The 25,633-nt window shown below is 40.1% G+C and overlaps 3 protein-coding genes across 3 annotated transcripts; 2 read left to right on the top strand and 1 right to left on the bottom strand.

The window, feature by feature from the left end:
- Nucleotides 1-1,741: 1,741 nt before the first annotated feature.
- Nucleotides 1,742-7,507, top strand: LOC102712838 (external alternative NAD(P)H-ubiquinone oxidoreductase B2, mitochondrial-like). Its single transcript, XM_015840720.2, has 10 exons — nt 1,742-1,964; nt 3,711-3,975; nt 4,484-4,690; nt 4,930-5,180; nt 5,362-5,578; nt 5,656-5,760; nt 6,152-6,424; nt 6,535-6,656; nt 6,910-7,029; nt 7,148-7,507. Exons 1-10 carry the CDS (start codon nt 1,870-1,872, stop codon nt 7,233-7,235), a joined length of 1,743 nt encoding a protein of 580 aa, XP_015696206.1. The 5' UTR covers nt 1,742-1,869; the 3' UTR covers nt 7,236-7,507.
- Nucleotides 7,508-9,224: 1,717 nt separating this feature from the next.
- On the bottom strand, nt 9,225-11,953 carry LOC102712562 (vesicle-associated protein 4-1; the record flags this gene model as incomplete). Its single annotated transcript, XM_006659755.2, is given in 8 exon segments — nt 9,225-9,618; nt 9,727-9,846; nt 9,947-10,024; nt 10,306-10,421; nt 10,507-10,588; nt 11,001-11,071; nt 11,534-11,905; nt 11,908-11,953. Coding segments are annotated over 8 exon segments (945 nt in total), but the record flags the coding sequence as incomplete, so codon positions are not given.
- Nucleotides 11,954-19,584: 7,631 nt separating this feature from the next.
- LOC121055124 lies at nt 19,585-22,897 on the top strand. Its single transcript, XM_040526576.1, has 2 exons — nt 19,585-19,800; nt 22,241-22,897. Exons 1-2 carry the CDS (start codon nt 19,585-19,587, stop codon nt 22,895-22,897), a joined length of 873 nt encoding a protein of 290 aa, XP_040382510.1.
- The last annotated feature ends 2,736 nt before the right edge of the window (nt 22,898-25,633 follow it).

Genomic DNA, 25,633 nt, shown 5'->3' with positions numbered 1-25,633 from the left:
CAAAATAATCTTCCCTGGTGGCCGCAAGACCGTTGTCAGGTAGGCTATGGCTGCATTACATGGCCCAACCGTAAAGATGGGTCTCCCCTGGCGGGCACATGGCCGGCCGCAAGCTAAAATGTCACATTCCCGAGAGATGCTATACGCGCGATTTTATCATACGATTCACGTACAGCCGTTATTGTCCTGATTGATGCATTCACGGTACGCAAAAAGTCGCTGACGATCTCGCAGTGTCCGGCCGTAGATCGTAAGTGAATCGTACTCTACACTACACATCGTATGTATGACACTTTTGTTTTCTCTGCTCTTTGGTCAGTGGTGGTTGCCATGTCCGCCAATGAAAACTGATTATGACCACCAACGATTTTCCCTTTCATAACAATGCATGTAAGTTCAAGATTTACGCAAACCCTCGTAGCTGAAATAAATGGACAATAACTCCAAAATTGTAAAACCCCCAAATCATTTTCCCCTTTATCTTTTAGAGTTCCTCTCCGCGCTTTTTTATCTTTAACATCTATTCTCAAGAGTAGAGAGTAAGAACAATATATAAAAGCATGTGGTGAAAAAAATTAATAAAGTATAATGAATAATCGATGTAATATGAACATTCTATTCTAAATAATCAAATTAGGATGAGGTGCTTACGGAGCTCCAACCGTACGTCGTGCACGTCAAAAAAGCCGGTGTGTGTGGCAGGGAAGTCTAACTTAGGATTCGGCTGTTGCCTGTTGGTTGGTCGTCCCCGGTGAATGTTCTAGATCTCGCTCCAGCTATTTCTTCTTGCGCAGCAAGTCAGCCAGCCATTCACCCCACCAATTAGTTAAAGGGTGCGTTTAGTTTGGCAAACAGAATATTTAGGTGCCACGTCCACCGATTGATCTGAATTGAGGGTTTTGGATACGAATAATAAAAAAACGAATTTTACCACTCGGCTAAAAACCGCGTGACGAATCTCCTGAGCCTAATTAATCTATCATTAGCATAGACAGGTTACTGTAGCACTTATGATTAATTATAGATTAATTAAGCTTAAAAGATTCGTCTCATGATTTTTTCTCTAATCATGTCATTAGTTTTTTTCAAGCTTCAATAAAATTTGAGATGATGTTTTTGGAAAAAAAAATATTTTAGGAACTACTCGATCAGCTCCAATCTGTGCGTATGTTTCGCGGAGAGCTCCGCTTTATTAGCAGCACGCATTCCACGTGTCCCACTCCCAACGCCAACCCTCTTTCGCCGGAACAAACGAGAAGGAAAGAAAGCAGCCAGCCTGCCTCCTTTGACCGAGGGCCCACTCACCAGTCTCACCAACCTACGCATGATCGTACTACAGGAACGCGTATGCATTTCTGTAGCCTGCTCCAAAACAAATCCCACAGAGCAACTTCCACTTCACATATATAGAACTAATTCCTGGAAGTTAAGTCTAACAAATAAACCAAAAGAAAACTCAAAACTCAGCTTTAAATTTACAATTTAAAATTTAAATTATTGCTCCCAGGTATAATAAGTAAAATAAAAGAAGATGGAGCGCTCCCGCTAGGGATAGAGCTGTTTGGGAGCATAAGATTATAAAAAGCAACTAATTAAAAGTACCTTCTGATTTTTAGTTTATTTTCTAGATTCAACTATTTTAAATTTAATAAAACTGGGAGAGCATCTGAATTTTACAAATTTCACGAAAAACTATAGCGAACATTAATTAATATATATATAGGCTGCAGCTGCAGCCTGCGTGCATTGGGCTTCCTTCCACCTCTTCCTCTTCATCTTCTCCTGCTTTGCACGTTGCCGGCGCAGGGGAAGCTTCCAGTTCAGTTGGTTGGTTCCAACATCACCGGAGAAGCAGAGCGCCCGCCGGCGATGAGGTGGACGGCCTTCATCTGGGAGGGCGCGTCCAGGGCCTTCAGCCACCGCCCCACCTTCACCAACCTCGTCCTCGTCCTCGGCGCCGCCAGGTTTTCCTTCCTTCCTTCCTCCCTTCCTGCTCGGTTCCGGCTCCTGCGCCGCCGCGCCGGAGTTCGCTAGCCCGGATTCCATGGAGGTGGAGGCTCGGTCAAGCTCCGTATGCGCAGCTGCCTTTCGTGATTCATCCCTCCGAGATCAAGCTCCTCCTCCAATCTTTTTTTTTAAAAAAAATAGTTTTATTTTTGCCCTTTTTTTTTCTTCTTCTTCTTGAAAAGTACTCCTAATTTTGAGTAATTCCATTCCTCGTCTCTATCGATCCATGGATCTCGGAAGGGATACTTCACGCATTCACCACTCCTCTGTTTACCAATTCATCTATTCTTTTTAGAGCTCCAATTTATTTGTTCAACGCCGACTCTGGTTTCAACTTTTCATCCAGAGCAGGATCTGCCTTCTCTTTTATAATAATAACAATAATATTAATTTCATTAAAACATCATCTTTTCGCTTCCATTTATATGTACGAGCCAAAATTTAAATTTTTAATCTTATATTTAAGTTGAGTTTGCGGTTTTCATCGCAGTATATTTTCCAGAAGATCGCTAGGAACATATATATATATATATATATATATATATATATATATATATATATATATTATGTATAATTTTTTTTATGTTTGTAAATATGTCATTTCTTTTTTTCTTGAAAAAAGATCCAAACAATCGCTTGCTTATACTAATTGTTAAATTAATTTCGGATTTCACAATACAACAAGAAAGAACGTGCTTTCTCTTTCTTGTTCCCCACCTCGTTGCTGTCGTCGGCGTACGTGTCCACACATGAATATTCCAGTTCCACCGTGGTCCAGTCTAGAAACTAGCAAGGAAAATTCCCCTCCATCTCTCCATTCCATGCTAGATGCAACGTTTCACATTTTCATTTGTTTTTTCTAATAATAATATGCCCACCTGTACTCGGAGAGATCTCTTGTATACTTATTAAAAGTTTAATTAAATATCGAACAACGTGAAGAGGGCACATGATGGTTAGCAAGGTAGGTGAGTCGGTGCCATGTGCTGCTAATTGCCTTTTCATTTCTGGACTTGAGAGTAACGTTTCTTTCACAACTTATAATACTGTGCCTAACTGTTTGGACAGTGCCATTTTTCATCAAAATCTTAATAATGATTACTCCCTCCGTTTTTTAATTGACTCTGTTAACTTTTGTATTTACATTTATGTTTATCGTTCAGTCTTATTTAATTTTTTTTGTGGATATGTAAAATTGTAAGCCAGGCTTAAATTGTATTTAGTAATAAATCAAATCACGATAAAATAATAAATAATTATGAATTTTTTGAATAAGACAAATGATCAAACGTTCTCAAAAGTCGATGATGTGAAATAAAAAAGGCTAAGGGAAATTAACTATGAAATATAAATATTTAGTTAGGCAACATGCCTATTTGAGAGCATGCGAGGACAAAATGAAATCAAATTCCTGGTTTGACTTGTGCATTGAAGTAATTATACCTACGGATATTAACGAAAAGTATAACTAGTCTTTTCAAGCTGTTTGTAGACAGAGACGTGTGAATGTTTTAGGGCCGTCACTGTTGGATTTGGATGATTGGGTTCTTCACTCCTGTTTCGATCTATTCATCCATTCGATGTATTCTGCCTATAGTTGAAATGACTGAATAATTCTGCGAACTTGTTTAATGTTTTGCATTTCTAGTCCCGTGTTTCTTTTCAAAAACCTGTTGCTCATCGGTTGCTGATCAAATCTGCAGTAGTGGAGGCCTAGTAGCATATGCGGATTCCAAATCAGATGATGTTCTTGACAAGCCCGAAGGACCACCCAAGAAGAAAGTTGTTGTTCTTGGCACCGGCTGGGGTGGCACCACGTTCCTGAGGAATCTTGACAGCAGATTGTATGATGTTCAGGTCATTTCACCTCGGAACTACTTCGCGTTCACACCACTGCTCCCAAGTGTCACTTGTGGGACAGTTGAGCCAAGGAGCGTTGTTGAGCCAATTCGTAGGATTTTGGAGAAGGTATGGTGACTCATAATTTTCTAGAGATTTATTTGTGTTCTCTATATTTAAACTTCTGTCACTGACTTGTCTTTGTCAGAGCACTTCCTTCAATTTATTACCTCCGTTTCATGTTCTGGCATATAGATGCTAGTGAATCTAAATATGTATAGGTATAGAACATATTCATTGATCCATAGATGAATCTAGTTAGGACCAAAACATTTTATGATATAGAACATATGGAATATATGTTATTTAACCTGAAGTAATATACATAACATATAAATTCAAGGAGTTTGTGTTGAAGAACTTCTACATACATGTGTACGCAAATATTGAACTTGTTTATACGCAGTTTTGAACATGTTGAATGTCATGTACACTGAGAAACAGAGTTGTCGGTTTTTTAATAGTTTAATGAATTTCTTGATCTCTCAAAAACTAGCTTAAGTTCCTTACATGCACCAAGGATTGATTCATTTCTAGCAAGATGCATTAACATTGCTTTCTCTAATTCCTCTTGCAGAAAGGTGGAGATATCAAGTTCTGGGAAGCAGAATGCTTCAAGATTGATTCAGAAAACAAGAAGATCCATTGCCGGTCAAATATCAGGACGAATCTTGATGGAAATGGTGAATTCTTGGTTGACTACGACTATCTTGTGATAGCGGTTGGAGCTAGGTCTAACACATTTAACACTCCTGGTGTTGAGGAGAATTGCTACTTTTTGAAGGTAAGCTTGCACTATGAAATTCATCACTACCCGATATTTGTGTGCAGATATCTGAAAGACAATGTGACTCATATAACTGTTCCATAGTGTAATATACACAGTTTGTCCCTATTTTCAAAAGGAAAAGTTTATCTTACTTCTTTGACTGAAAAATGTCGTATATTACATCTTCATTGTTTCTGTGCGATAAATCATACATTCTATGCTCATACAGTCATACTGTCATTGCTGAATCACAGGAAGTAGAGGATGCCCAAAAGATCCGAAGGAATGTGATGGACTGCTTCGAGAGAGCAAGTCTGCCTTACCTGAATGAAGAAGAGAGGAAGAAGAACCTTCACTTTGTTGTTGTAGGTGGTGGACCTACAGGCGTGGAATTTGCAGCAGAGTTGCACGATTTTGTTACCGAAGATCTATCCAAGCTGTATCCTTCTATTCAGCACCTTGTCAGGATATCATTGATTGAAGCTGCAGATCACATACTGACCATGTAAGAAGGCCATACTGGTTTTATGTTTCGTTTGATGCATATGAAGTTATTACAACTAGTACTTCTTTACATGAGATTTACCCTTTTGTTGATCATCATGATTAGCTATCATCCAATGATGTGGCAACACAATGTTACCCTGAGGTGCAAGTGTAACTTTGATTACGTGTGCTCTTTATAGGTTTGACAAGAGGATAACTGAATTTGCTGAGGATAAGTTTGGAAGGGATGGCATTGATGTGAAAACTGGATACAAAGTTGTGAAGGTTTCTAAGGATGCAATTACCATGCAAAATCCAGCCACTGGAGATATCTCAGTTCCTTATGGAATGGCTGTTTGGTCCACTGGTATTGGTACCCGACCCTTTATATCAGAGTTCATGAAACAAATTGGGCAGGTACCTAGATAGAAACTCAGCGTTGATTCTTTGTAGCTAGTTGAGCTAGCCATCTAATTCTCAATCTCAATTTGCAGGGCAAACGGCGTGTTTTGGCCACTGATGAATGGCTAAGGATCCGTGAATGCGATGGTGTCTACGCTGTAGGAGACTGTGCTACGATAAACCAGAGGAGAGTGATGGTAAGCAATGGGTGTTGTCGTGTTTAAATCTTTGTGTACGTTCTTCTATGAAGATAAGAGTTCTTTTTGTTGTTCTTTTGCATGCTCTACATTGTCTGTTTGTTTTCTTGAGACTCCTGTCATCTATCTGAAAGTTTATTGCTGATGCATAATGCTCTTGGTTTTTTAAGTTACAGTGGAAATGCAGCTTATTTGACTTGTACTAGCATACAATGGAAGTAGTATACCTGGTTTGTCAAATTACCTTTGGTGTAGGGGATGTTTCAACTATCCTTTGTTCCTGCTATACAACCTTAAGCCTATAAGTCGAATATGTAAAAGAAAGATCTTGTTTGTCTCTTATGTGATTATATCTATATATATGGATTTATATTCTTGATCTGTAATGCAGGATGACATCTCAGAAATATTCAGAGTTGCAGATAAAGATAACTCTGGAACCTTGACAGTGAAAGAAATCCAAGATGTCTTAGATGATATCTACGTAAGATATCCGCAGGTGGAGCTCTATCTTAAGAGTAGGCAAATGAATGGAATTGCTGATCTAGTAAGGACTGCCAAAGGTGATGCTGAAAAGGAATCTATAGAACTGAACATTGAAGAATTTAAGAAGGCTCTTTCTCTTGTGGACTCTCAAGTCAAAAATCTGCCTGCAACTGCTCAGGTTGCCTTCTCTTCCTCAGAATTTTCACTGATTTGCCAGTTTCAAAGTGAACATTCCATGAAAGTGCATCAGTGCCAAGTGTTAACTAGTGTATTTTTTTTTTCTGTCAGGTTGCTTCACAGCAAGGACAATATTTGGCTAGGTGCTTCAATAAGATGAAGGATGCTGAAGAAAACCCTGAAGGCCCAATTCGTATAAGGGGAGAAGGCCGTCATCGTTTCCGCCCATTCAGGTGCCTATTCTCTCATCAGCCATCTTCTCACTATCCTCCTAGAAGTGTTGATATATGACATCATCCAGAAAACAGTTGAATGAAACACAATGCCTGTTACAATTGCCCCCCTAAAAGTGTCGTTGTACAGTAATCTTCCCAAAGACAAGTATTTTGCGTTAGGTTGCATTCAGTGCTAAGAAATTCATGCCTGCATAATTCTAGAAGTTCTCTTTTCAAGCATCTGATTCCACAGCTTTGATGACTCCTGCAGGTACAGGCATTTAGGCCAATTTGCCCCACTAGGAGGTGAGCAGACTGCGGCACAGCTCCCCGGTGATTGGATCTCCATTGGCCACAGCTCACAGTGGCTCTGGTATTCTGTGTACGCAACGTAAGTATTCTTCTCCCTTTTCAGGACGACAAAAGTTGATGTTGCTATCACTCCCGTGCCCCCATTGCTGTTCATCCATGCTGGTGTCTAATGCTCTTTTTTTTTTCTCTGAATTCAGTAAACAAATAAGTTGGCGCACGAGGGCACTGGTGATCTCTGACTGGAGCCGTCGCTTTATCTTCGGTAGGGACTCGAGTTGCATATAGTCAAGGAAGGGAAGATTTTGTTGTGACATATTCAGAAGCTAAATGGCAGCAGTAGTGCCTCCCACTTGAGTTTGTTTCTGCAAATATATATTCTTTTTTATCAGAAGAATAAAAGTTACCCTTTTTTTCTTGCTTAGTGCACAACGGAGAAAAAAATTCCCTTGTACCTTTCTTTTGGAAGAGTTGTACTTTTGCGGCATGAGCAAACTTGCAGATTCTTTACTAGTTTCTTTACCTTGAAAGAGAAGCGAAAGAAACCCACTTTGGACCTGGTTTCGTTATTTTCATATCCTGTTTACATGAATTTTGTTCTTATTAACAGTCCAGTGGGATTATCTGAATTGTCGTCTGGCTTATATTGATAGAATGATATAGGAACTGCTGAACAGTCATTATTCAGTGGTGACAGATCAAACAGTTGTGCTCTCTGTAGTGGATGCTCTCTGTTTTTGGACTACTGTACTACCTCCGTTTTCATGATGTTTGATTGTTTGATTTTTTTTTTAACGTAAGTCACAAGCAAAATAAATAATATTTTTATAATTTTTTGAATAAAAAAATAACCAAACATTATAAAAAAAATCAAACATCTTACATTATAAAATGGAGGAATACATTATAAAACGGAGGAATAAGTTTTTATTATTAAACATGCTTCAGTACCATGTGCTTATTATCTGTGACCCCGTTCTTTTCAGCTAATTTGGTTAGTTTGGGCTTTTGATGACGAATAAAGTAGACATATTGTTGGTCTTGCTTTGCAGTTAAAAGTTCTTGGATTTTTATTACATGAAAAGTCTGAATGTTGAAAACAACCTCCTGGAAATGATGATTTAGGTGCAACTGTTTAGGTGGTTCTCATCATCCATTACCTCATTGATGGGTTTCAGAACATATGGAAACATAAAGAACAGGTAGTGGGGCAGACAGTTCCCTCAAACTAAGGGCAAGATGTACAGTTTTGATGGCATATTCAAGAGATGCATCCAAAATTAGGGAGAAAGATGCAGCTCAATATATTTTGGTACAACATGTTGAAGAAAATCAGGGAGGGCAGAATTAAACTTTATAATTCACATTCCAGATTTTTTTAAAAAATCAATTCTAATAATGTTCATTTTCTCCATTGATAATTTTTATTCTTTTTTCTCGTTGAGGTAATCCAGCTGAAGCAAAAGAAAAGAAAGGTAAGCAACAGACTCTAATGAAAGCTCAGACATTTTAAAATGTATAATAGTACACATCAATCCAAATTGCATTATCACCTGGATGCACAAGAGGCCAAATATTTAGTTTTTGACTTAGGCCAATGGATCACCACCCTTCACAAGAAAAAAAAGGGGAGAGAGAGAGAGAAGGGGTGAAATTACATTAAAAAAAAATGTTCCTGAGAATACATCTTTGTCTCAATGACAATGAAAGAACCCTAAACAGAAGATAAGAAGCTGCAAGTTGCGCTTTTCAGCTTTAAAGTCAAGCATGTCTGATTGCATCTATCTGGCTATGAAATGGAAGTTAATACTTAACAAATCATCAAGTATGAATTCCAAGAAAGCAACAGGTTGTCCAAACCACAAAGGACTAAACTATTACCTATATTCCATTATTATTCGCCTAATGGTTTGGTTGGTTAGGTATAGGTGTATTTGTACCTAATTCTTCCAGCTCAATAGTTACATTAGTACAGATCATATGAACAAAGGGACAAGAACAATTATATCAGTACAGGTCAGATAGACAAATAAAAGAATAGAAGAACATGAGAACCAGATGCTGAGCTCAGAATGTTTCCTCTCCTCGAAAGACCTGTCAGTACATAACTCACATACACAATGTCACAAAAAAACAAATTCTAGGACAGTACTGATACTTTTTAATAACTTGACAGAGAAGATTCCCTGGATAATTGGCACTAGGCTGGCTAATTAATACATTTTTTAGGAAGAAACTTGACTCAAATATGTGCAGCAGAAGCATGTAAGTCTTAAGTAATAGAGTAACATGATAGCAGAACTTCCATTTATCACTTTGAAAAGTCCCTTCTGACAATATTACATTCAATATTGATAGGAACATGATACTCAAACCCCAGTACACGATCTAGCACGGAAGATATTATTAGCAAGCAGTGACTGAGTATCTACATTTAGACCCCGGGAATGACCTGCAGCATGAAGCTCAAATCCTAATTACACAAAGCCTCACTCTTGTTCCAAGCAGAAACTTTGTAAAAGCTGAAGAACCATGGACAAAAGGACGTGTGCTGAGGATAAAACGATATGTCCAAGCAACAATTGGTTTACAGTTCATGACGCCGTGTTGTCTACACTGAATCAACCCCTTCAATCTGCTGACGAGCAAGGTATCGTTCTCTTCGTTCCTTCTGAAATAAGAGGGGAAAGGAAAATGTCAAATGGTCAGATGAGACGGCCACCAAGATATTAGTAAAAGACCAGACAACTGTCATTAATAATTATGTGCCTGATCTTACCCATTCATCAATTACAAGGCCTTCGCCAACAATACGGGGACCGGTTTCCTCTGGAGGTTTCTTGCGTGCCTCAAGGGCTGCCTCTGCTTCAGCAAGTTGGCGCTTGAGCTTGTCCATTTGCTGCAAAAATTATTGATGATAATTTGTAAGATGAACTTGCTATTCTTCAGAATTGCATTGCATTAAGAAAAATGAATGAATAGAACTTGTTGTAACTTACGGGAGTTTGACGCTCAGCATCCAAGAACACAACACGCAGAATTTGCTCAACTGCTACTTGGTCTTTCTGTTCGTCAAACTGTCACATAATGGTAAAATTTTAGACTATCAATGCTAAAATGGTCAAAATATGTGGAGGCTTCTACCAGATGGACTGTATTCCTTTTGTGTTACTGGTGAAATAAATATGTTGTGAGATGTTGTCACTAATGATCAAGTTCAGAGCAACCTCAGGTAAATTGATAATTACTAGCGAGGATGTGGGATGTTATTATATAAATTCTTGCCTTTCACACCCTAGAATATATTAAGCATCCATAATAGAACTTCTGAACAAGGTCAACATACAGAAATGCATACCAGTTCTGGGACATACTCCATAGGTCCTTTGACTTTCAGACTGACAATCTTGAACTTAACCTTGCATTTATCTAATGGCTTCTCATTATTCTCAGGATGCTCCACAAACTTGAAAACTAGCATTGCATAGGTGAGGAGTGAGGAAGGCGAGGGTAAAACGAGGAATGCGCACCAAAGATTAATCTCAAAACTTTGCATTACCTGTAGCTATGATGCTCTCCCCTGGAGCAAGTATACCACCTGGAGGCCTCATGAAGCAACTCTTTGGTGCTGTTGTTTGGAACTAGAACAAAATGCATTCATCAAATTAGTGCTTCATAACTAGCTATTGTGTAAGTGGGGATTGGACTAATAGAATTTTAAGGTGTAAATCAATCCATAGCCAATCCATCTGATAAAATCTGAGCATCTTTAAGTAACAGATAATCCTAAAATATGGTTTCACCTTTAATACTGGTTGTTGAGAGGGTTGATTTCATCCTAAAATATAGTTCACCTTTAATATGAGTAGTTGAGAGGATTGATTTCATCTTTAATGTGAGCACCTTTAAATTAACAGCAGATGGACTACAGGTAACTGAGATGAACAGTTGTATGAAATGGAAAAACCACTGCTATGGCATCTACTCTTAGTAAAATCAATCTATGGGTCGAATTTAATGAAGAAGCCACCGGAGAGTTGTTCTGTTAATTACCTTAAATGCTACATGAGACTTGCTGATGTTCTTGATCCTGACTGCACTACGGACTTGCTTCCCAGGCTCATCTGTACCAATCAGTACAAGGCAAATTTAGAAACAACAAGGAGCCAGTATCCTTCAATCAATCACGCTGATTTTAGTCTATTCCATTTCGAGGAGCATCAGAGATGCCACGAATGATTCATTCATTAATCTCCCAAAACAAGTAAAAGCAACAGTTGTAATAAATCATTTGAACGTAATCGAGTTGTGCAGGTAAAAGTGCGAATTTTCTTTGCGGAAACAGAAGAACAAGTGAGAATTTTTTTTCTTCTGACGAGACAAAGCGGAAGACAATTCTGAACCAGAAATCAGTATGCGAAAGGCGGCTGCTTGACGAGTCTGAGCCAAGCAAAATCAAGAACACGGCAAAGGCGACTCCAAATTAATCCGATCAAAAACTGAGATGATCCAAAGGAGCCATCTTTGAACAGAGCGACCCCAGCCGCCATGAGAGCAACAGCGCAAGAAGGGAAGGAGGAGCGTACATGGGAAGAAGAGCTTGGTGGGCGGGTCGAGCCGCAGGCGGCGGCGGGTGGGCAGCAGCGAGCGGATGACGGCGGCGCCCCCGCCGGACGACGCGCGGGGCGCATCCCCTCCGGCTCCGGCGGCGCTGCCCTCGGCGGGCGAGGCCGCCGCGGGCGCGGACGAGCCTGTCCCCCACAGCGGCATGCGGCACAGGCCGAGGCTGCTGCTGCCGCCTTCCTCCTCCTCTCCCCCCTGCGCGTGCGCGATGGCACGGGTCACCGCCGGTGGCTCTCCGAGCAGCAGCGGCGCCCCGTCGTCGCCCCCCGCGCCGCGTATGGTGGGGGAGGGAGGGAGGGGGGGTTTGGTTTGGGTGGCGCGAGGCGGAGGAGGAGGAGACCGGAGACTGCGAGTGCGGGCGGCGGTGGAATTGTCAATTCAGCGGTGGAGCTCTCCTCCCTCTCTCTCTCTCTCTCTCTCTCTCTTATTGTGGAGTGAGTGGCAGCGGCTCTCTCTCCCTCTCTCTACTCCTCTGTGGTGGGCCCACACCTCTCCCTCTCCTGTACGGTGGGCCCACCACATTTCTGATGACTATTCATCAAATCTCATCTAATTCTAATCTCAATATCAATGACCGTCTTTTCACTTAGGCGATGTTTCTTCCTAATGAAAAATAAAATTAAGACTTTTTTTATTTTTTTATATATTTATTGGTATAAATGATGAAATTATCTGTTGCAATACTGAAAATTTATTTTAGAAAGATAATACAGTTAAATTTTATATATAATTTTTAAAAACATGTTGTTAGTAGTTTGAAAAGGGTATGAAAAAATATAAGAAATAATAAAACGGAAATGCTATATGTCATTCGAATGAAATTTGAGGATAAAATCTTACATATTTTGAACCATTAGATCCATGTCAAGATTCGTGCATCTTCTTCTCTCCTCCAACTCCGATGAGCTCCCTTTCTTCTCCGGCGCCGGCGACAAGCCCAACTCCGGTAATGAGCATACGGGTTAGGGTTTGGGGTTAGGGTTGAGGGGTTGGTGGAGGGGGAAGAGGGGGGTTTCCTCAGGGCTTAGAGGGATGGCTGTGGGCGATGGAGGACCGGCGGTGGGTAGTGGACTCCGACGGGCGGCGATGCGGCGTCGCCCCCGAAGCCACAGGGATGGAGGAGGACGGTGGGGCTGGGGCAAAGCAAGCGTGAGATTGGGAGGCGTCGACGGGTGGTGGTGGATCCGACAGCGGGGAGCCGCCGGAGATGGGAAGACGGGAGGTCATCACCACCTTGAGAAGAAAGAGAAAGGGGAAGAGGGAGCGGGGAGGGGGCTCGCCGGGCGAGGCAGGCGACAGCGCGGTGGAGCGGTGGTGGCAGCGCGGTGAGGAAGCGAGCGGAGAGGGATGAAAGAAAGAAATAGGGTTTGCACAAATCTTAAGACTGATCCAATGATCCAAAATTCAAATGATAGGAGATGAGATTTTTTGTCATATGATGTATAGACAGCCCAAAATAAAATTACGTTGGCTTGAACAACAGCCTTAGGATCGGTCTGAGATAGATGAAATCAACTGATGGATGGATTCTCTGATTTTTTTTTATACCTACTTTCATGTTTTCGTGAGCATATTTTTTAAACTCTGATAAATAGATTTTTTAAAGGATCAAAAGTTTATTTTTATAATTTATAATTGTCAATAATCAATTAGTTATACACTAACGACTCCTCTTTTTCGTGGTTGGTTAATAAGCTCAGCTTAAAATCTGATTCGAATTGTGCGCACGAAAACCCATAATCACGACAGAATATGATGTTGATCTCTTTGCTGGTCTGTCATGATCGCATTATTAGTGCCTAGTTTAGTAGAATCAGCAGCTGTTTTAATTAGTTGGATGCAATGGGTGGTACAAATCTTGCACAAATGCACACAGATGCAGCACAATTATTTAATGTGAGGATGGATTATCTATGGCCTAGCTAGCTAGGGTTGATATGATCTCATAGTATAACAACACTGTGCCCTCAAACTATGGTCTAACACTAAGAGCAGGTACAATAGCAGACTATAAGTCAGTTATAAATATATTTTAAAGAGGTAAGAGAGGAGAAACAAGAGTAGTGAGTCACTAATTTGTAACCAGCTATAGCACGGGCTCTAAGACATAGTATATATGATATGTGGCACTATGTATTAAAACTTTATAGGTAACTATTATATAAATTAACTATATATAATTTGGAGTTATTAGTTGGCTATATATTGAACTTGCTCTAAGGACAACAATAAAGATGATAGGTATGTATTGGTTGACTTGTACACTCGCTTTATTTGCCTTTTACTAATGACTTTTATTTAGAATTGCTACTAATGACTTTTTCAAGGTAGTTGACTCCATTGACTTAAAAGGGGATTTCCAATAAGAAATATTCGCAAAGCTTTATATTGTACTAGTGTCTTTGGCAAAGGACGGTCACTAGCTTTTGTGGATGTTGGTTGATATAGTTGAGCAGAGCGGTAGTGAGCTTTACTAATCCTTTAGCTATCCATCCTTCATTAATAACAACTGTCTTAAATTAAATCTTGTCTATGACCCTTAAAATTTTAAAACATACATATATACTATCATTGTTATAGCCGCGAGAGATATACAGAAGGAGAGGACGTTGCCACTGATATATAGGCCTCACCATCCATATGTCAGTGTTCTGAGTCCCTCTAATTTAATGTTAGACGATCTCGTTCCGAGATATACATGAACATCGCTAGAAAATATAGTAGCGTACAATTAATTTATTTTTTAATAGCTTAAAACGCCCATAAAATTGGCACAAGCTCAAAGGAATATTACTCCCGTCGTTCACTGGCTTATCGGTGGTGGCTAAAGTCTATACTCTAAAAGAACTGTTTTTAGTTTTTGTCATTGTTATTCCATTTCATACATACAAAATTTTCATATAAATTATACTGGAATACTTCCTTCAGTTTTTTACAACTTGTCGAATTAGCTCAACCAATTAAACATTAGTTTTTTCTACAAAGAAGAAAAATCTTGGAGTGAGAGCTGGGTGGTACTAGAATACTACCTTCATCCCGAAATAAGATTATTTTTCGTTTTTTGATATGACCATTCGTCTTATTTGAAAAAAATTTACGATTAATATTTTTGTTCTTACTAGATGATAAAATATAAATAGTACTTTATGCGTGACTAATTTTTAAAAGTTTTTATATAAATTTTTCAAATAAGACGAATGGTCAAACATTAGACACGGAAAAACGAAAAATAAATTTCGGGACGGAGGCAGTAGAATCCAAGGATGGGAGAGGGAACAAAACAGTGTAGGGTCAGGTACAGTACTCTCGTACAAGAACGCTGGAGAAGTCAATGGCAGAGAGCCTGTGAGGCACGTCGGATCGACAGGGGCAATTTTTCATCTTGGAATTGGATTAGACTATTCTCTTCTCTCTTTTGTATTTTTGCATCGATAATAGTACATACTAATCTCCTCGGCGAGCTAGCACCCACGTCCTTTGGCTTATTATTCTTATGCACAAAGTTTGAATTTTTTATCTTTAATTTAAAAATTATTTTAGGTTTCTTTTATTATAGTTTATTTTTTAGTTTTACTAAAAACATATATATTAAGATTTTTTAATGATATATTTTTTATTTATAAACTATCTGAATGTGTAAAGGATAAAAACGCTATTCCTAGACAAAAGAAATTTTTTTATGAAATATGTGACCATATATTTTTATATAAAAATATCCATATCAATTTGATTTTACGTGGACATCATCTGATTTTTAATATGACAAAGTTAGAAGAGTAATTTGTAAAAATGCAACAGAAGTAGGTGCACCGTTAAAGGTTTTTATTGCAGTAAAGATACGTCGTTTCGCTTGGTCGATTAAAAACAAAAGATGGGTACTAGCTTAGCGACAATCATGGTGACACTGGTCCGGTCAATCACGAGTCACGAGCTGTGTGTTCTTCCCGGAGGCAAGAAAACGCCATTGTTTCCTGCTCGGCTGCCTCCTCAACTGGTAGCACTGCCAACTATTTCAGCGACTCTGCGTGGTCCTACAGACCTACTCAAATTCCCTGTCTACCTTGAGTTTTGTTTTGAGCTGTAACGGGGTGATTTTCCTGAATAAAACTTTTATACGTGTAGCTAAAAATAATAAACTATAATAAAAAAGTTCTTAAAATCAATTTTAAATTACAGCCTGAAAATTTAAATTTTGGCATATAAACATAAGCATAAGCGAAATAGTAACAAGGTAGTTTGAGGAGCAGATGAATTTTAGGAGATATTTTTTTCTCGTAGAAGAACTGCTTCTGTGGAGGTTTCAGGATGAAGATCACTTGTGGTTATAGTTTGCCGGGGAATGATTTTTGTTATCATATTGTTCTTTTTCTCTTTAATAATTATTGGTTGTGAATATTCTAGAGAAGCCGATGATAGTCGTTAAGTAAATATATCAATTTGATGTAATTACCTAAGATAACAAGGTATTAGTATTTGATTATAATGTTCACGGAGGAGTTCTGTGGTCAATGTTAATGCCCTTGCTTATGAGTTAGTACTACTATGACTCTTTTTTTTTAGCTAATTTACTATGACTCTTAAGTGGTTTTAATATATCAACTGGAACAACACGTACCATTTGGATGGTATGAACTGTTGTTCCACGGGGTGAGTAATTAACTTGGCGTTAGAAGTAATTACTAAATTTTTGGCCCAGTCTACGAAGAACAGCACATGCAATCGGACGAAGAAGATATGGTACAAAATCATGGAACAGAAAAACATTCAGAATCAGGGTTGCAAACAACGAGGGGGCCTCAGACTGCAGCTAGTCAATGTCTCTCTCTCACTAGCATGAAGTCATGAACAGGACATTGACCAGAAAAAAAAAATCAACACCCTATCTTTTCTCCCTTGCGCTTATAACCTCAGTAGAGTTGATTTTAGTAACTTTTTAACTTTTCGGCTTTTTAGATCACTAAAAATACGTATATAAAATTTTATTCACAAATTAATTTTTATTTATAAATATGTTGTTTGGCTAAACAATCATCAGGCATAGAGATAGGAGTAATTGTTTGCACTTTTTATAAAAAACCAAATAATATAGTTATAAATCAAAAATAATTTGTTAATAAAAATTTTATATGCGCAATCTTAGGGATCCAAAAACCAAAGCTAAAAAATAATTTTCGGTGAAAAAACCTCAAAACCAACCTCAAATTTAAAATTTAAATTCAATTTTAAAGAGAGAGATCGAATTCTTTCAGTTCCACTGTATAGTCTGTCATCTCATGAATAACTGCTGAGCATAATTGTTGATAAGTATTCTTTTTTCAGTACTGAAGTGTGTTATTTTGTACTGTGAATTCTTCTGCCATAAATATTGACGATACAGAATGAACGAATCACTCAAAATTATGTTGGTTGTGCAAGGAGTGTTATGGTTTTGATCTTGTTGACAGATACCGTCTGCAATGCAAATTTTACATTTGTTTCCATTCATAATAACTATGCATCCATTTAAAGACTCTACGCTCTCTACTTCCACAAATAACCTAGGTATTAGCTTTTTTTTTGTTTTTTCAGAATTGATCTCCATATAACATAGTTGTTTTTATGTTTTGTCGCCATATTATATTGAATGGTCGCACGTCACATGATGCACACAAACTTAACTTATAATGTTTGTTTTGTTCTCGTAAAATGACTTCGCCTTTAAATTAGAGATGCAAATGCATATAATTTAACACAATACAATGAATATAAATTCAGTCTCGGTGTAAATCCAAATATGTAGATTATTTATGGGAGGAGGGAGTATTTTAGAAACTTATACTAGTTCTGCAAATTATTGTTAAAATACTTTTTCTATGGTTTGGGCTTTGGCCCAAATAAATCCAGTTTAAAGTAAGCAGCAACCTAGTTGGGCCAGGTGGTGTCAACAAGCAGTAGCTAGGGCTAAACAGACCAATTCATTAGAGTCATGGGATGACAAGTTTCCATCGAGAGATATTATTAATTAATTCACGACCAGAATTAGGGAGAATAATAATGGGCTAGATCAAGATACATGGGTTCTTCTACAACCAACTTAGCCCTTAAATACTTTTTAGCTAAACGTGTAGAATTTTTGGCCACCCATTCTTGAACTCTATCCTTTCATTCGATCTCAAGACACCTACAGAGATTCGGTTCAAACCAAAAACCGAAAAATCTAAACTGACGTACATTAGGTTTTTCCTTCGCTTTTTATTTTTTTGATAAATATTATGGTTGGCATTTAGAAAAACCAATTTTTAATTAAATTAAATAAAGTCTATCCCTCGCAAAGGCTCTTTGTTATCTCCATCACTACCCTACTGCACCTTTTTGTCAACTCTAATATTACTATCATCTTATTAGATAATGGATGATAATAAGACTTCTCTAGCCTTCATAAAATTCTCAGAGCCAAAAGTTTAGAAGATTAAATAGAGCTGGAGAATCCCCAACATGCAAAAAGAAGAGAAAATCTGAAAAAAAACCATTAGTCATATGGAGAAATGTTCTTATCACCCATGACTTTTCACCCCATCTTTACTACCAAATAGTCCTTTACATCATGTGCAATTGGTTGTTCGGCTTCATCGGCAATAAGATCGTAAACAACTTTATCACGGAAATAGTCTAGGATGCTTGTGTTCTCTATATCCCGATCGAGGCCTTGGTTGCATGAGAAGAGGGACATTGATATTGCTCTGTCGTTTCCACCTTGATTTGTGGCGCAAGCAAGCACCACAACTTTGTGCCTTCTATGTTTCGCAAACAACATCCGCAAACCCTAGGTGCAATGACAAGAACTAAGCCTTGTCGCATGCCCATATAGACAAACTAACACATGAATTTTAATCATCCATAGGTTATACTCTAGGCATGCATAGTAGTACCCTTCATCATCCGCAACAATCAGTCATGCATGCCCACATAGGCAATAGAGCGCTAGTCAACTAACATATGAATTTCTCGATCCACACCCACAGGTGTACATAATCTACGTCCATTTTTAGGTTTCTGCACTGGTGGGAATTCGACCTTAGATCTCTTAGTTAGAAAAGATGGACAATGCCCACTAGGCTAAGGTAGTAATTGTAATCAAACAATTATATATCTTATACATATATCTATCAACCTGTCATCATTGCCCGTCTCCAACTCTCTCTCCACCCGTCCCCCGTTTGCCACGTCAGCATTCCGCCCTCCTGGAGGGATGTAGGGGTTAGTTTTGTGAATTTTTGAAATACAAAAATTATTTAATAAGTAAAATTCAAAATTCAAAAAATTCGAGAGAAAAGACTCGGTCTCTCCTGAGAGGATTTGTGTAGATCTAGGGTTTCATTCCGGCGGCGAGGAGGGGAGGGGTGGTGAGTTTTGGTGGTGGCCGTGCCCTCGCGAGATTGAGATGGAGGTGGATATGAGCAGGGAGGCGGTGCCGAAGAGCGACCGCAAAGGGGGTTCGTCGTCGCCGGTGACGATGGCGCGGCGGCGGCGGCGGAGTCGTCGCAGGAAAGGGGGAGCGCTCGGTAAGCAGCGGGAGACGAGCAAGCCCCAGGACGACGAGGAAGCCGATCTAGAGGACGCCGCAGCCAAGGCCGCCTCCTCCAAACCGAAGAGGAAAGAAAGCATGGAGGAGTTGGAGGCCAGGGTGGAGGAGGAGGAGGACGACGACGACGAATCCTGGAACGCTATCCACTATCGCAAATTCTGGAACGATGTCTACTCCCCCGAACATGGTTCATATGAGGACACCAGTGAGTAGCCAGTTTTCCTTTCATCCTCCTACACTAACCAAGCTTCAGATTTTTTTTGTACTCAATTCAGTAGTATTTGTGTGCCATCCATGACTTTTTTTTCTCAGTCGACAATAGTACTAGTACCTGAGATGTTGCAATCCCTGCACTTGCTAGTTAATGTCACTAGTGCGTTTAGTGCTGCTGAAATCTGATCCCAACATTTAACTCTTCTCAGTTCAATTCTTGCAGCGAGGATCCCCCCAATGCGTTTCACCCACAAACCTGGGCTGGGTCGTCACATTGCCAACATGTCAGATACTCTACAGATCTTCTCAGTCAAGGTAGCTGCTGCGACAACTGGAGGCTTGCAGTGGCCGCTTCATGTGTTTGGTACAGTTTCTGTGCGTGACTTTGTTGATCGTAATCGCAATGTTCTCTTCCACTGCACAAGGGACAACTGCCAAACCCTCACCCAACTGGTTAGTAGCCTTTTTAAGTAACATACATTTATTGATCACTTTGTCTCCTGTGCTGGTATAATTTACCTTAACCATTCATGCAGCTGTCCAACTTTTCATAACCGTGCAGGCATGCATATATATAGCTTGTAGTCATAGTTTCTCGGCGCCCTTATCAATTCTGTCAATGGCCTCCTTTCATTTAAGGACTTTATGGAAAATAACCTGTTCTATATACATGACGATTAGATATAATTAATTGTTGAAAATTACCATGTCTTTTGTATGCAGTACAGCAGTAGAACAAAAGTTGTCCAATTGACCCTCTTGCGTGGCCACTGCTCGTTTGATTCTCTAACTTGAATTTTAAGAATGGGTGTAGATCAGTCTGCAGGTGATTTGTGGTCGCTCTAGTTTAACCAAATGAACTAAGTTTCATTTTTACTATTTTTAAAATAAAACTTAATTTTTTTAGTTGAGCGAGAGCCGGACACAGATTACCCATGGTCGACACATGCCCGTCTCTATTTTAATTAGATCGTTAAAAGAGAGTTAAACTAAAACATTTCTCTTGCTTTATACTAGCATACAGATTTGATACCCCGACAAAACATCTTAATTACTAACCCAATTTAAAATCTTCACCCTGTTAATCGGGCACATCACATCAAAACTTTCCACCTAGCTGCATGTTGTTAGCGAGTTGCTGACGCTACCTGCTAGTGGCGATAACCATGCATGTATCCAGTCCTCCAGCTGCCTGCTTGCTAGCTAATGATCTGCCTGCTAGCTAGTGATAGACACACGCATACATACTTGAACACGCTGTTAATTTCCTAGGGGCACCCCTGGTGGATTCGCCACTTCATGCATGTGTATGCACAACATCAGGTATAAGGGGATCCTATGGAAGATGTTGCACAATTTTTTCGAACGCCCCACTATGCTTGGCAAAGTCTGGACTTTATACATGCTTACCATGGCGCATTAATATGTCTCTTCACTCCACAATACGTAATACTCTCTCCGTTTCATATTATAAGTCACTTTGGGTTTGTCCTAAGTCAAACCACTTTAACTTTGCCCATGTTTATAGAAAAATATAGCAATATACCCAACATAAAATAAATATACTATAAAAACATATTCAGTGGTGGATTTAATGAAACTAATTTGGTGTTGTAGATGTTAATATTTTTTTCATAAACATGGTCAAACTTGAAAGTGTTTGACTTAAGGAAAACCCAAAATAACTTATAATATGAAATAGAGGGATTATGTTTTAAACTATTGTGATATAATGATTGTGCTTGATAATTTCTGGTGCTTTGTTCTTCTGAATTTGGGGCTAAAATTTTTTTAGGTTTGTTTGCAAGGCATGGGCAGACAGATATGCAAATTAAGCACCCCTAATGACTCTTGAATATCTGCACCCAAGAAATACCCTATTCCTTGTCACTAATGCATTGAGCTAATACATATGGAATAAGTGTACATAACCCCCCAACGTTTTACAACCTGATCACTTAATCCCCTCATCTAACAAACCAGGTATTTAACCCCTAATCTATCTAATACCATTTAGATTACCCCCTCACGGTGGTTTTGCTCCTTGTTTTGCCATGCTGGCAGATGTTTTTTTTAATATGATTTTTTGATGCCTTGTATATTACACTAATTCGGTTGAACATGATTGCATATGGACTAATTCGGGTAGTTTGTATATTGCACTATTTTTTATGCCATGCTGAACATGATTTTATATGAACTAGAAAACTGAAAGCTAACAGTTCCACTTGCATTAGAAAATGAAAGTTTTTTTGCCAGATCGTTGGAAACTGAAAGCTAACAGTACCATTTAACTAATTTTTTCCTTTATCAACATTACCATTAAAACTTGAATTGCATCCTTGTGCAAGAAATAAGTCACATGTCCAATACTTTAGTAGTACTAAGAAACATAAATGTGGAGAAAATCCATTTAAACATGACACAAATAGGATACTCTACAATCATTCATGAAACAGAGTAGCAAAAAATTAGTGTAATATGCAAACTACCGAATTAGTACATATGCAATCATGTTCACTTGAATTAGTGCGATATACAAGGCATCAAAGAATCATGTTCAAAAAAAATCTGTCAGCATGGCAAAACAAGGAGCAAAACCACCAAAACCACCGTGAGGGGGTAATATAAACGGTATTAGATAGATTAGGGGGTTAAATACCTAGTTTGTTAGGTGATGGGGTTAAGTGATTAGGTGGCAAAATGTTGGGGGGTTATGTAGACTTATTCCAAATACATATGTTTCTCGCAGGTTTTGTGTTATGCACACTATGTTCATGCTATGTGATTTCTGTTTATTACAGTGTTGTATGGATTATGTTGAGCATATCTATTCGTCTTTTATTACTACAGTTTCATGTGATTATTCATTAGTGCTATTTCATGCATGTAGGAAAGAAATTTAGTACTGGTAGGCCCCACCCGTGCAGTTGTGTTGTCTACGGATCCTGTGATGATCGATGCTGAACTGAAAATGAAGGGTTCTACTGAATCTGAGGATAAATTCTTGAGCCTTCTAGCTGTGCCACTCGTATGTAGTAGTATGTATTCACGTGTGCTAAAGTCTGGTTCTTACACTAGCAAGCTAAGCACATTGGAGTTTAGACTTGGCTATATTGCATCATCTGTGGAGGCCACAATATCCGTGCGAGTTATATGTGGGTCATGGCCTGATGGTTTTCGTGGTCAATTTGGTGCCTTTACCACTGGTGTCTATTGCAGGCATTTGGTTCGTGAAGGTGATATAGCCAGTATTGATCATGAGGAAATTGTTTTGCTTGATTCTAGAGATGAGAAATTAGTTGTGACAGGTGATGGCAAGATCAAGCTTTCACGGTGTGTTGTTTCAGTTGAAAGTATGGGAGAGCTGAAAGTTTGTATCAGGGTATGGGATGTTGATAACAATGTGGTGGAAAAGGTGAAGGTTTTCACAGCATTAGAAGTTGGTTTAAGCAATGGCGAGCTAGACATTGGCTTTTGTAAGCTGGAAGTCAATGTTGCCTGGTCACTCATTTCGGAGAAGCCTGTTTTTGCTGATTCGGTACTGTAGCTCAAAGTTTGTGACAGGCATCCGATGGTGATAACAACTTTGTGAAAGATGAACTGGTATTGTATGGTATTGTTAATTCTGGCCTTTGAAAGATTTTCTGCGTGTGGATGTGTTAAAGTCCCGGAATTGGTGTCTTACCTACCTTATTAAAACTCATATTGATGTGTTATCGAAACTAAATTCTGGTTGTGCGATGCCATTGCTTCCTGACTGGTCAATTTGATGATCATATCAATCAAGATGAGATTGATAGATAAGTTGCTGAGATGATTAGGAAGTGCGGTTGTCCAACTTTAGTTATATCTTGTATGCTTCTTCCTTTATTTATTGTCACCTCAAGCCGGAATCTAACTTGCATGTATCCAACTCTGGAACGTTGATATTGTTGTATGTGAACTGTCACCGATTGACCTATCTTAGTAGCAAGAAGCAGCATATTGTCTTCCGCTGTGGATGACTTGTGGGATGCTCGTTTGTTGATGAAATTGAACTTAAAATCAAATGAAGGTATCATCAAATTCTCATTGCCAACTATCCTTTGTATTATTATCTCTATTTCAGGTTATTAGATGTTTCGATTTTTTTCCTATATTCATATGAATATTAACTAAGATTATCTCCATTTCAGGTTATTTGATATTTTGTTTTTTTTCAAGATTTATATTAGTACAATGAATATGGATATATATATATATATATATATATAATATAAATTGGTTCAGATGAATTTAGAAAAAAAATCAAAATATCTTATAGTCTAAAACGGATGAACTACCCCTGTTTTATACCATAACATGTGTTTCATATGATAGGATGCTTATGGTTTTCTTTTCTCTAAACTTATATATATGCTAACGAATCTTGATACATTTATAAAACATATATATTACTTATGGATGAATCTAGGTATAAAAAAAGAATCTAATAAAATAGAAGGAAATAAAAGGGAGTAATAATTATCGGCAGGGTTCTAAAAGTAGTTGCGGCGTATCATGCTATTTTGCCCTACTCATACCCGTCTCGCGTGTCCGGCCGGAGAGCACATCTGAAAACCGTCCAAAAGCCCAAACCGAGAAGTTGGTTTAACCAATTGACTGAACTCAGCCCGTTGTTTGTTACAATGCCGCGTGCGACTTACTAGTTTAAAACAAAATTCAATTAATAAAATTGCTTGACTTTCATTGGTTTCCATCGAACTAAATCAATGACCGGCAGTATTCTTCTTCTATTTTTAAAGTTTTAGCACTTCAGGATTGCTAAGTAACGCATATTTGGTACACTTTCATATGAAAGTTATGATAGGGAAGTTTTCAAATGAAAATTGAGGCCATAGTTGAAAAATGCATATGGCTTGAGTTGAAAGTTACTATATGATGGTAAGTTGAAATTTGGATAATCATGAACAAGTTAGTAAAAAAAGATGTCTTTGGTGGACTTAGGCCTTAGGGAGAATGTGGTGGCCGGACAAAGCCACTCGCTCCAGCGGATCACTCCACCTCTCTGCTCCAGCTCATCTTCCTCGCCCTCGCGTTCCGACGACGGCGGCGGCGTCCCTGTTCGATGGCGCCATCTGCACCAAGTTCTCGCCGTGCCGTACGTGCCGGCAGCAGGGGCGGGCTCACGGTGAGCGAGGTCAACCGCCCCGCGAGCTCCTCCACGTGCACCCGCCGTTCACGTCGGCGGCGTCGTCCCTGTTCGTGCACTCGCTCGAGCTCGACGAGCCGAAGAAGGCCGTCGTCAATAGGTGGCGGATGGGCCGAGGGCGCCGACCTGCTCCCGTCTCGCTGCGCCGTGGCCGTCCAGCGCGCGGTTCCGCCGCGACTCGCACGTCCTCGCTGGTCGATCTCGATGGCGGCGGCGGCGCCTCGGTGACTTCTCTGCCTGTCCCTGCCTCCGGTTAATTACCTGATGATGAACATGGACGAGCAGACCAGCCTCTGCTTCACGCCGTTCAACGCCAACCTTCGCCGCCGCCTGCCTGCCCATCTTCTCGGCTGGTACGACCCGGCGGAGGAGGACCGCCGGCTCATCAAGAGCTAGTGCTTCTCCACCGAGGGCACCGCCAACTTCTACATGCGCCCCATCGAGGGCCTCACCGTGCTGGTCGACATGGACACCACGGAGGTCGTCCGCGTCTCCGACCGCGCCGCCAGCATCCCCATCCCCATCCCCATCCCCGCCGCCGCCAACACCGACTACCGGCACGGACACTCCTCGCCTCCGTCGGCCGAGGCACAGGGGCGGCTCGGGTTATAGAAAGTACGGGTGCCGTCGATGGACCCGCCGGCCGGGTCACCGGGGTTCGAGCTCATAGACGGGCACACCGTGCGGTGGGGTGGGTGGGTGGGAGTTCCACCTCAAGCCCGATGCACGCGCCGGCATGGTGGTGTCGCGGGCTCGGGTGCAGGACCCGCGTCCACCGGCGAGCACCGCGAGGTGATCTACAAGGGCATGGCGTCGGAGCTGTGGATGCCGTACATGGACCCGACGGGGGCGTGGTACTTCAACACGTACATGGACACCGGCGAGTACGGCTTCGGGCTGCAGGACATGCAGCTCGCCATGCCCGCTTCCTCGACGCCGTCTTCGTCGCTGCCGACGGTCGCCCCTACGTGCGCGACAACATGATATGCGTCTTGGAGCGCTACGCCGGCGTCCGGCGACATCGCCTGGCGACACTCCGGGAGCCCCATCACCGACATGGACGGAAGCGCCTACCTTACCTTACGTTCTTCT

The sequence above is a fragment of the Oryza brachyantha genome, chromosome 8, assembly GCF_000231095.2.
Source record: "Oryza brachyantha chromosome 8, ObraRS2, whole genome shotgun sequence".
NCBI lineage: Eukaryota > Viridiplantae > Streptophyta > Magnoliopsida > Poales > Poaceae > Oryza > Oryza brachyantha.
Note: the sequence above shows the minus strand (reverse complement) of the source record. Positions and strands in the feature narration are given on the sequence as shown.